Source organism: Equus quagga, chromosome 13 (genome assembly GCF_021613505.1).
Source record: "Equus quagga isolate Etosha38 chromosome 13, UCLA_HA_Equagga_1.0, whole genome shotgun sequence".
Lineage (NCBI taxonomy): Eukaryota > Metazoa > Chordata > Mammalia > Perissodactyla > Equidae > Equus > Equus quagga.
The window spans coordinates 32887483-32898443 of NC_060279.1; the positions used below are offsets into that span (position 1 = coordinate 32887483).

The 10961-nt window shown below is 44.2% G+C and overlaps 1 protein-coding gene across 6 annotated transcripts in view; it reads right to left on the reverse strand.

Annotated features, from left to right (window-relative positions):
* LY9 (lymphocyte antigen 9) overlaps positions 1–8609 on the reverse strand; it is a 26077-nt gene extending 17468 nt beyond the window's left edge. For 3 of the 6 annotated variants that reach the window (XM_046684431.1, XM_046684428.1, XM_046684426.1), the window contains exons 1-2: positions 8461–8609; positions 4624–4947 (exon numbers count right to left, since the gene is read on the reverse strand). In XM_046684431.1, the coding sequence (XP_046540387.1) occupies positions 4624–4947; positions 8461–8581 (445 nt within the window). In that variant the 5' untranslated portion in view covers positions 8582–8609. Of the gene's footprint in view, positions 1–4623; positions 6195–8460 lie in introns of all 6 variants that reach the window. The other 3 variants (XM_046684430.1, XM_046684429.1, XM_046684427.1) reach the window with 3 other exon arrangements.
* Positions 8610–10961: the final 2352 nt, after the last annotated feature.

Consider the following 10961-nt stretch of genomic DNA (forward strand, 5'->3'; position numbering starts at 1 on the left):
GAACCCACAACAAAGAATACACAACTATGTACCGGGGGGCTTTGGGGAGAAAAAGGAAAAAATAAAATCTTTAAAAAAAAAAAAAAAAAAAGAGTACAATCCCATTTACAATTACAACAACAAAAAAAATAAAATACCTAGGAATGAACCTAACCAAAGAGGTGAAAGATTGTACACCAAAAACTATAAAACATTGTTGAAAGAAATTGAAGAAGACACCAAGAAACAGAAAGATATTCCGTGCTCTTGGATTAGAAGAAGTAAGATAGTTAAAATGTCCATACTTCCTAAAGCAATCTAAAGATTCAATGCATTGTCTATCAAAGTTCCAACAACATTTTTCACAGAAATAGAACAAAGAATCTTAAAATGTATATGGAAGAACAAAAGACACTGAGTAACCAAGGGAACCCTGAGAAAAAAGAACAAAGCTGGAGGTATCACACTCCCTGATTTCAAAATATACTACAAAGCTATAGTAACCCAAACAGCATGGTACTGGCACAAAAACAAACATGCAGATCAATGGAACAGAATCAAGAGCCCGGAAATAAACCCACACATCTATGGAAAGCTAATCTTTCACAAGGGAGCCAAGAACATATAATGGAGTAAGGAAAGTCTCTTCAATAAATTGTGTTGGGAAAACCAGACAGCCATATGCAAAAGAATGAAAGTAGACCATTGTCTTACACCATACACAAACATTAAGTCAAAATGGCTTAAAGACTTGAATGTAAGACCTGAAACCATGAAACTTCTAGAAAGAAACATAGGCAGTATGCTCTTCAACATAGGTCTTAGCAGCATATTTTCAAGTACCATGTCTGACAGGGCAAGGAAAACAATAGAAAAAAATAAACAGATGGGACTACATCAAACTAAAAAGCTTCTACACAGCAAAGGAAACCATGAACAAAATGAAAAGACAAGCTAACAATTGGGAGAAGATATTTGCAAGCCACATATCTGATAAGGGGTTAATATCAAAAATATGTAAAGAACTCATACATCTCAACAAAAAAAAAAACTAACAATCCAATTAAAAAATAGGCAAAAGAGGGGCTGGCCCGGTGGCACAGTAGTTGTTTGCACATTCTGCTTCAGCAGCCTAGGGTTCACTGGCTCGGATTCTGGGTGCAGACCTACACACCACTCATCAAACCATGCTGTGGCAGGTGTCCCACATATAAAGTAGAGGAAGATGGGCACGGATGTTAGCCAGTCTTCCACAGCAAAAACAAGAGGATTGGTGGCAGATGTAGGCTCAGGGCTAATCTTCCTGAAAAAAAAATGGGCAAAAGATTTGAACAGACATTTCTCCAAAGAAGATATATAGATGGCCAACAGGCACACGAAAAGATGTTCAACATCATTAACTATCAGAGAAATGCAAATCAAAACTACAATGAGATATCTCCTCACTCCCATCAGAATGGCTATAATTAACAAGACAGGAAACAACAAGGGTTGGAGAGGATGTGGAGAGCAGGGAACCCTCATACACTGCTGGTGGGATTGCAAACTGGTGCAGGCGCTGTGAAAAACAGTATGGAGGTTCCTCAAAAAATTAAGAACAGAACTACCATAGGATCCAGCTATTCCATTTCTTGGTATTTACTCAAAGAACATAAAAACACAAACGCATACAGATACATGCACCCTTATGTTCACTGCAGCATTATTCACAATAGCCAAGACTTGCAAGCAACCTAGGCACCCATCAAGGGATGAATGGATAATGAAGATGTGGTATTTATACACAATGGAATACTACTCAGCCATAAGAAATGATGAACTCCAGCCATTTGTGACAACATGGATGGAACTTGAGGGTATTACGTTGAGTGAAATTAGTCAGAGGGAGACAGTCAAATACCATATGATCTCACTCATAAGTAGAAGATAAAAACAACAACAAACAATCACACAGAGACAGAGATTGGGTTGATGGTTACCAGAGGGGAAGGGGGGAGGTGGGAGGGTGAAAGGGGTGATTAGGCACACGTGTGTGGTGATGGATTGTAATTAGTCTTTGGGTGGTGAACATGGTGTAATCTACACAGAAATCAAAATATAATGATGTACACCCGAAATTTATATGTTATAAACCAATGTTACCACAACAAAAAGTAAATAAATAAAAAATTTTTTAAGTTATTTCTGGTGAGGTATCAGATGGGAATGTAAAAGATCTTATTGGAAACTGGAGGAAAGGTGATACTTATTATAAAGTGTCAAAGAACTTAGACAAAGTGGGTTTTAGTGTTTTGTAGAAAGTAGAACATTAAGTGATAAACTTGAATATTTAGCGAAGGAGATTTCTAAGCAAAGAGTTGAGGGCACTGGGTGGCGACCTCTTTCTGCTTACAGTAAAATGTGAGAGGTGAGAGATAAATTGAAGAAGGAATTTTTTTTTTTTAAAGATTGGCACCTGAGCTAGTGACTGTTGCCAATCCTCTTTTTTTTTTTAAGATTTTTATTTTTCCTTTTTCTCCCCAAAGCCCCCCGGTACATAGTTGTGTATTTTTACTTGTGGGTCCTTCTAGTTGTGGCATGTGGGATGCCGTCTCAGTGTGGCTTGATGAGCGGTGCCATGTCTGCGCCCAGGAACCCAACAGGTGAAACCCTGGGCTGCCAAAGCCGAGTGTGTGAACTTAACCACTTGGCCACTGGGCCAGCCCACAATCTTTTTTTTTTTCTTCTTCTTCTCCCCAAAGCCCCACAGTACATAGCTGTATATTCTAGTTGTGAGTGCCTCTGGGTGTGCTATGTGGGACGCTTCCTCAGCATGGCCTGACGAGCTGGATCCGAAGCAGCAAAATCCTGGGCCGCAGAAAAGGAGCATGCAAACAACCACTTAGCCATGGGACCGGCTCCTGAAGAAGGAAGTGTTAAGCAAGAAGGAGCCAGAACTTGAAGATTTAGAAAATTCTCAGCTTACCCACGTTGCAAAAAATGAGAATGCCTGTCTGGAAAGAACACTAAGGGTATGGCCAGATAATGTCTGCTAAAGAGCTTACAGTGTGACCCAGGGATCCAGTCAACCATCTCAGCAGAGATGCTGCCAGCTTGGAGTGAGGGGACAGAGATGGGACAAGATTAAGGAAGGCTGTTAGACTTCTGGAAATTCTACAGGATGGGCCAATGGAGCTATCAGCTGAGGCCATGACTTATCCTTCAAGAAAAGAGAAGAATGACCCTGAGAGCAGTTCAGAGGTCAACAGGGCTGTCACTGCCACCATGGCCCTAGAGGGCACAGACCCAGAGGCAGTTGGTGGGGTGGTTTCCTCCTTGGTTCCAGGGGGCAGGGCTGCCACTCTGGGCCAAGGGGGTGGGGCTGCCTCCCCAATAGGCCCAGAGGACAGAGTGTAGAGCTAAAGAGGATTATTCTTTTTTTTTCTTTTTTTTGGAGGAAGATTAGCCCTGAGTTAACATCTGCTACCAATCCTCCTCTTTTTGCTGAGGAAGACTGGCCCTGAGCTAACATCCATGCCCATCTTCCTCTTCTTTATATGTGGGATGCCTGCCACAGCATGGCTTGCCAAGAGATGCCATGTCTGCACCCGGGATCCAAACTGGCGAACCCCAGGCCGCCGAGGTGGAACGTACGAACTTAACTACTGCACCACTGGGCCGGCATGAGGATTATTCTTTAACCTTAAAATCTAATGAAATTTGTCGTCCTAGGTTTCAGACTTGCTTGGGACCCATGACCCCTTTCTTCTTTCCAATTTCTCCCTTTCGGAATGTGAGTGTCTATTTTATGCCTATCCCACCATTGTATTAGGAAAGCAGACGACTTGCCCAGTTTCACAGGTTCATGGCTGGAGAGGAATTTTGCCTCAAGATGAATTATACCTCAAGTCTCACCCATATATGAATTAGATGATATTTGGCTAAGATTGTGGACTTAGAGTTGATGGTGGGAATGGGTTAAGACTTTTGGGGCTGTTAAGATGTACTTTGCACGTGAGAAGGACATGAGATTTGGGGGGTCCAGAGGGCAGTGTTATGAACTGAATCACGTCCCTCCAAAATTTATATGTTGAAGTCCTGATCCCAAGTCCCCTCAGAATGTGGCTGTATTTGGACATAGAGCCTTTAAAGAAACAGTTACGTTAAAATGGGGTTATTAGAGTGGCCCTGATGCCATATGACTGGTGTTCTTATAAAAAGAGGAGATTAAGACACGGACAACAGAAACAGAAGGGTGACCACGTGAGGACACTGCATGAAGGCTGCCATCTGCAAGCCAAGGAGCGAGGCCTCAGGAGAAATCAAACCTGCTGTTGTCTTGATCTCGGACTTCTAGATCTAGAACGGTGAGTAAATAAATTTCTGTCATTTAAGCCCCCCAGTCTGTGGTATTTTGTTCTGGCAGCCCTTGCTGACTGATACAGATGAGTAAAAGATATTAACAGAGTTGCAGAAAAGAATACAAATGGCTCTTAAACACATTTTGCGTATGTTTTTCACTCTTGGCATCCACATTTGTGGAATTGGGTGAAAATGATCAATGTGGAGTCCTATTTGTCCTAGACAGATAAATTCCTAGAGAGAAAAAAAAATCTGCTTTTAAAAATAAAAGATCAAAACCCACAGAAGCTCTGTGGGACTCACCATAGATTTGCAGGGTGAATTCCTCATCCATGGTGACTCCAGAATTCCTTCGGTTTATCTGGGCGTGGTAGGATCCAGCATCTTTCAGCATCAGATTACTGATAGATAAGTAGTTCCAGCTGATGTTTAATCGGTCCTGGTAGCTTTTGTCCATAATGATAACGGCTCCATTTGGGTAGGCTAAAGCAAGAGCTTTTTGGGAAGCAATCCAAGTGACATGCTCAATGTCTGTATCTACTGAAATGTTCAGGGAGAGAGTCACCACACCCCCTAGAATCCCGGCTGCCACTGTTGGGGCTGAGTCCTTTCCAGAGGCTCCTAGTCCTGCAGAGATGGAAGAGGGACTTGGAGGGGAAGCTGGACTCCCCAAGCCAGGCTTCATTCATTCATTCATTTATTCATTCAATAAACACATATTAGGAATAAATGTCAGATGCTGAGAAATGAAATGAGGTTCCTGTCCCCCTCTCTCTAGGTCCATTGCCTAGCAAAGTCATTCATTCACTCATTCACTTATCAAGCACTCTCTCCCACAAGTGTAGCTATATAATCAGTAAAACAGACCTTCTAGGTTTCTGTTCCAACAGGGAAAATTAGCCTTGTGACTTTGGGTGAATTTCTCCAAGAATCAGTTTACTGGTCTATAAGATGGAAATATTCACACCTGTACCATCTTCATCAGGCAATATGGTAAAGATTAAATAAAAACAGCTTGAAGTAAATCATAAAGAACTAATGAAGTAAAAAAGGAGCATCTTTTAAAAAGTAAGATGGGTTGATGGGTGGCTACAGGGGTGGATAGATAGATAGATGTGTGATGAAGCAAGTAAAGCAAAACATAAATGGTAGAACCTAGGTGGGAGGTGTATGAGCGTTCACTGCAAAATTCTACCAAGTTTTCTGTAAGCTTGAGAATTTTCATAACAAAATCATGGGAACAAAAGGAACATCTCTTACCTCTATCACACCCTACATTTTCCTCACCGTCCAGGGGATCTCAGACTGATGTTGGCTTGGCCTGGGAAATCCTTAGGAACGAGGTTTGGTTTGGGAATAGTAGGTGGCGTTGATTCAGCTCCTGATTTCCTCATCTCAGGAAGGACCCAGATCCCTGATAAACACTGTTACAAAGGCTTCCAGAGGCCCAGCATTCAGCCAAGGCAATTAATTTCCTTGTAGGGGCCCTGTGAGTGTCCGCTGGGTGACCCCAGCCTGGAGTTCCAGATTCTAGGGCTTCTGAGGCTCTAGAGTCCTCTGGAAATTCTAGACCAAATAAGCTATGTTCAGGACCCAGACTACTCCAGGCAGTCCAGGTGTAAAAGTAAGTAGAAAATGTTAGAGAGGGGAGAGGCCAAATATACCCGAGAGGGCTGGACAAAGGCTGAGATGTGCTCTGAAAGCCCAGATATTACAGCGTATGCAGATGCAGAGAGGAGACTCCCAGACTGGTGCAGGCCAGGGGTTCCCTGCCCCCACCCACGGCAGCCCGGCACTTGGACTTTGCGGAGGGGCGGCGAGGGAGGATGCAGGGCTGGGGACTCTGGATGTGAGCCGATCAGTTCAGGTGGACTCTGGGGACAGATTCAGAAGACAGAAGCTGAGTTGGTGTGATGTTGGTTTGAGGTTGCCTAAAACAGAGCTCTTCACATCTGGAAGACATCCCTTATAATTGCTATGCGTGTGTCAGGCGCTTTGTAGAAATCACCTCATTCAATTCTTAAAATTGTCTGATAATTAACCCCATTTTACAGATCAGGAGCAGAAATTTAGAGAGTTCTGGCCACTTGCCTGGATTACAGCATTGGTCAGTTGAGGAGTCTAGATTCCACATACAAGATGACTGGAGTATGAGGCCAGGAGTGCTCACCACTCCCATCCTGGAAGCCCAGAAGGTGCTGAGTCTTGGCTGGGTGCATATGACCATGTTTTGACCTCAGCTCTCCTCACATCAAACATAAACAAAGGGCGCCGTGGCTGAGTGGTTAAGTTCACGTGCTCTGCTTTGGCAGCCCACGGTTTCGTTGGTTTGGATCCTGGGCATGGACCTAGCTGCACTCATCAACCCACACTGAGGTGGCATCCCACATAGAAGAACTAGAAGAACCTACAATTAGAATATGCAACTATGTACTGGGGGGCTTTGGGGAGAAGAGAAAAAAAAACAGATTGACAACAGATGTTAGCTCAGGTGCCAATCTTTATAAAGGAAAAAAAAAAAAAGATAAAGCCTCAGAGACAGCCAGTGGGAGGAGCAGGATGTGGTCCCTACAGGTCAAATCCTGTTGCAGCAAACAGTGCTACATATCCTAGTATGGTGACAGGAGTTCCAGGAATCAGTCTTGTTGTTTTGAACAATGCCAGTCGACAAATATTAAAAAGGAGTTCAAAGATTGTAATAAGTAAATTTGACTTGCCTATCCTTTAATAGTTTCCAAATAATGTACTTAACAGTGATTATTATAATAACAATCATAGCTTCCACCAACCGTGTGCCAAGCACATATACCATCTGTAATCTATGACGGAATCTCGCACAGCACAACTTGCTCACTGCATTCTACTCTTCAGAAATAGAGGCTCACACAGCTGGTAAGTGATGGAGCAGGATTTAATTTCATATGTTCCTGCTACTAAAGCAAAGGGCCTTTCCACCCTACTGCCTCCTAAGTTCCTTAAACAACTCCTTGGAGACACAAAAGCATCAAGGAAACCCTTCTAGACCAAAACAGTGAAGTTTGAGGTCACCCCAATCGACGGAGCCAGATAACGGGAGATGCCCCCTTGCCTGAACTGTTTGAAATTCACCCTGTTGATCCTCTGCTGCTTGAATAACATTGGATGTGGCTAATTTCAGGCTTATCCAACGCAACCAAAAGGCACCCTAAGAGTTGAGTGTGAATATAAATAGCCCTGCTGCTTCCTGTGTTTTTGTGGTGAGCAAAGACGAAATTGCAAGTAAAGAGAGTTCAGACTGGAACTCAGTCTCAAGCACAAGACTCCCCCTACCCCTATATATGCATCTAGGAGTCTTTCTAGCGCTCTCCTCACTGCCCACCTGCCACCCCCACCCCTACTGCTCTCAGGTCCCTAGTGCCACCTGCACCATCCCTCCCATGGGGGGATAGAACGTTGGGGAGAAAAGAATATCCCTCCCCAAGGAGGCCCTGGGGAAAGCAGGATCCCAGAGGGACAGTATCTGTTACAGTCCCAGGTCGCTGAGGTCCTCCCTGGGGTACTGTGTCAGGTGTGCCTGCTGGACAGAGGGCCCCAGGCCAGGCTGCTCAGAGATATTTCCCAGAAACTAGCAGAACTTGGGCCTTGATGGAGAGGTAGGATGTTGGGGAGAAAAGGATATTCAGGCAGAAGCCACCTAGCCTAGGGCCACCAGGCCATCTGCAGACCCCCAGTGAAGCCTCCTGCTTCATAAACAAGAGAGGATGTAGAAAGAAGCTCCAGAAGTCCTATTGCTCCCTAGGAAATTACTAGGTGGTTTGTCATCAGGGGAATTTTCCTGTATCTCTCCGTGGATTATGTCCATATTGTACAAGAAACAAACTCACCCCATGGTGTTTCTTAGGAGGAAACTGTGAGGGTGAGAGAAATATAGTCTGAGCCTAGAGTTATTTGAGACTGGGGCTAGAATGTCGCTTGCTTATGGTGTGTGACCACGCACACGTTCATGCACACGTACAGAGCTCAGAATAAGGTGAAATTTGCAGAATATTTACCATGAGCAGAGGAATTTACTGACTTTTCCAACAAGAATCCCCAGCAGGAAACGTGGCCAGCCTCAGGGGAACACCACTACAAGCGCTTGTGGCCACAATGTGGACTTACCCGTGAGCAGGAAGAGATGGGTCCATAGAAAGGGAGAGAATATGCGTGGCTGACTCTTCCACAGCTCACCAGAGAAAGGCCGCAGAGCCCAGTCATCTGTACGTCTCCTTGGACCTGCCATGATGATATACTTTCAGATCTCAGGCTGAAGGAGGAAGTACTTACCACAGCTTCCTCCCAGTGTGTGTGTGCGTGTGCATGTCCCAGGGAGGGTTGTTTATACGTGGCACCACAGACTTCTTCTACATGCTCAGGCTGGGGTAGAGGTCCCACGTCTTTTCAGGACCTTTGTGGGATTTGCAAACTGATACTGGGCATCACTTGCTTCAGCATCAGGAGACTTAGGCTCTAAACTCAGCCTTAAAGATGGCCCCTAACAAGTTCCGCCTCCTGGTATTCATGGCCCTTGTATAACCAACTCTTCTTGAGTGTGGGATGGATTTAGTGACTTGTTTCTAGTGAGTAGAATGTGGCAGAGGTGATGGGATGTCACTTCTGAGATTAGGTTACAAAAAGGCTGTGGCTTCTATCTTGGGTTCTTTCTGCCCCTCCACCCATAACTCACCCACCCCAAATTCATATGTCAAAGTCTAATCCCAAAGGCGATGGTATTAAGAGGTGGAGCCTTTGGGAGATGATTATGTCATGAGCCCTTAAGAATGGGAGCCCTCCTGAATGGGATTAGTATCCTTATAGGAGAGGCCCCAGAGGACTCTCTCACCCTGTCTGCCATGAGAGGTCACAGTGAGAAGTCAGAGTCTGTGAATCAGGAAGGGGGCCCTCAACAGACACGGAATCTGCTGGTGTTTTGACCCTTGACTTCCCAGCCTCCAGAATTGTGAGAAATAAATTTCTGTCATTTATAAGCTTCTCAGTCTGTGGTATTTTTGTTATAGCAACCCGAACAGACTAAGACATCAGACTAAAGGCAACGAGGATCCAGCAGGTGTTTTTAAGCAGAGGCGCAGCATGATTCAAGGACTCTTTTGGAAAGCTTACTCTAGCAGCAGACTGGAGGGTGGAGGAAGGAATAAGACTGAGATGAGAAGATAGGTATCAATTAAATAATCCATAATCGATCTATAAATCAAAATCAGGGTGAGTTTATTATGAGCCGGATTTGAGGGCTATAGCCCAGGGCTTTCCTTCCCCAAGGAAGGAAGGGCACCAAAGAAGTGACGTATACTGAGTGGTTATACACCATCTTGGAACAAAGAGGAAGCATCACATATGACAGGAATATCTCTCCTACTACTGTCACAAGATGCTTAGCTGGCCTAGCAGGCGGGTGGTCAGCAGGTCAGTGGTCACAAGGTGAGCACAGCAGGTCAGTAATTAATCCTTAGTTTCCAGGAAGAGATGCTTGTCCTTAAAGAATATGGGGGGAATATTACATGCCTATCTTTAAGGGCATCACTCTTGTCTTTGAGACATAGTCAATGTTTAAACCAGATGTACAACGCATGCTCAACAGGCTACATCAGGTTTTTGGAAAAACAAGATCAGGCTGAATTAGTTTTAAACCAAATGGCTTCCTCATATACTATTGTTTTTCATTTATTTATGACAGGTAAGGGGGCTGTTAAGGAGCCCAGGTAAGGGCATGAGAGCAGGGACACTCTGGGTGAGAGGAGAGGACAAAGAGGGGAGAGGGTTCAGAGATACTGATAATAGTCAAAATAAGCACTGACATGTGGTGAGTGATCACCATGAGTGAGGCTTGTGCTTGGAGCTCTACATATGTTTTCTCTTTCAATCCTTAAATCAACCCTGTTCAGGTGGTACATCTATTATCCCCATTTTAGAGATGAGGAAACTGAGGCTTGGCAACAGAAATGTCACTGGAATGACCTTCTTTGAAGTTGTGAACATAGGCAAACACACTCTTGTGATGACAGAATCCAACTGAAGAATTATCATTTAAGTACAGTACAAGTACTGTAAAAACCTAAAATAATATGAATTTTGATATAATGCAACTGGCAAATGGATCCTATACTTTACCCAATCCTTGTCCTCACATGGAAATAAGTGGTAACGGAGAAGTCTTATGGACTGAGAGTTAGTTTTCTAAGGCCACACAGCTAGCAAGCTTCAGAGACAGGATTCAAATCAGAAAGCGCCACACCCACCCCACTGCACCCGATCCTGAGGCTAAGCCATCTCAAATTATTTTCTTTTTCTGTTGACATGAATTTTTCCCCACTAGCCAGTGAGCAACATGCTTTCAAAGACTTCCTTTCTCCTTTGAATCCCCGGTAGCCGGCACAATGCCTCTGTGGCACCCAGCAGAAGCTCGTATGTGTGTTGAATGAATGAGTGAGGAGAACCCAGTGAGAATCCAAGAGAAGAGAGTATTTCAAGCATGGAGGGCCCCAGTGTCAAATTCCACCAGGCAGTCATACAAGATAAGGACCAAACGGTCTATAGGATGTGACCAATGGGAGGTCATTGGTGACCTTCTTAAAAGCAATGCGGATTCTCCTCAAGTCTTGTTGGGG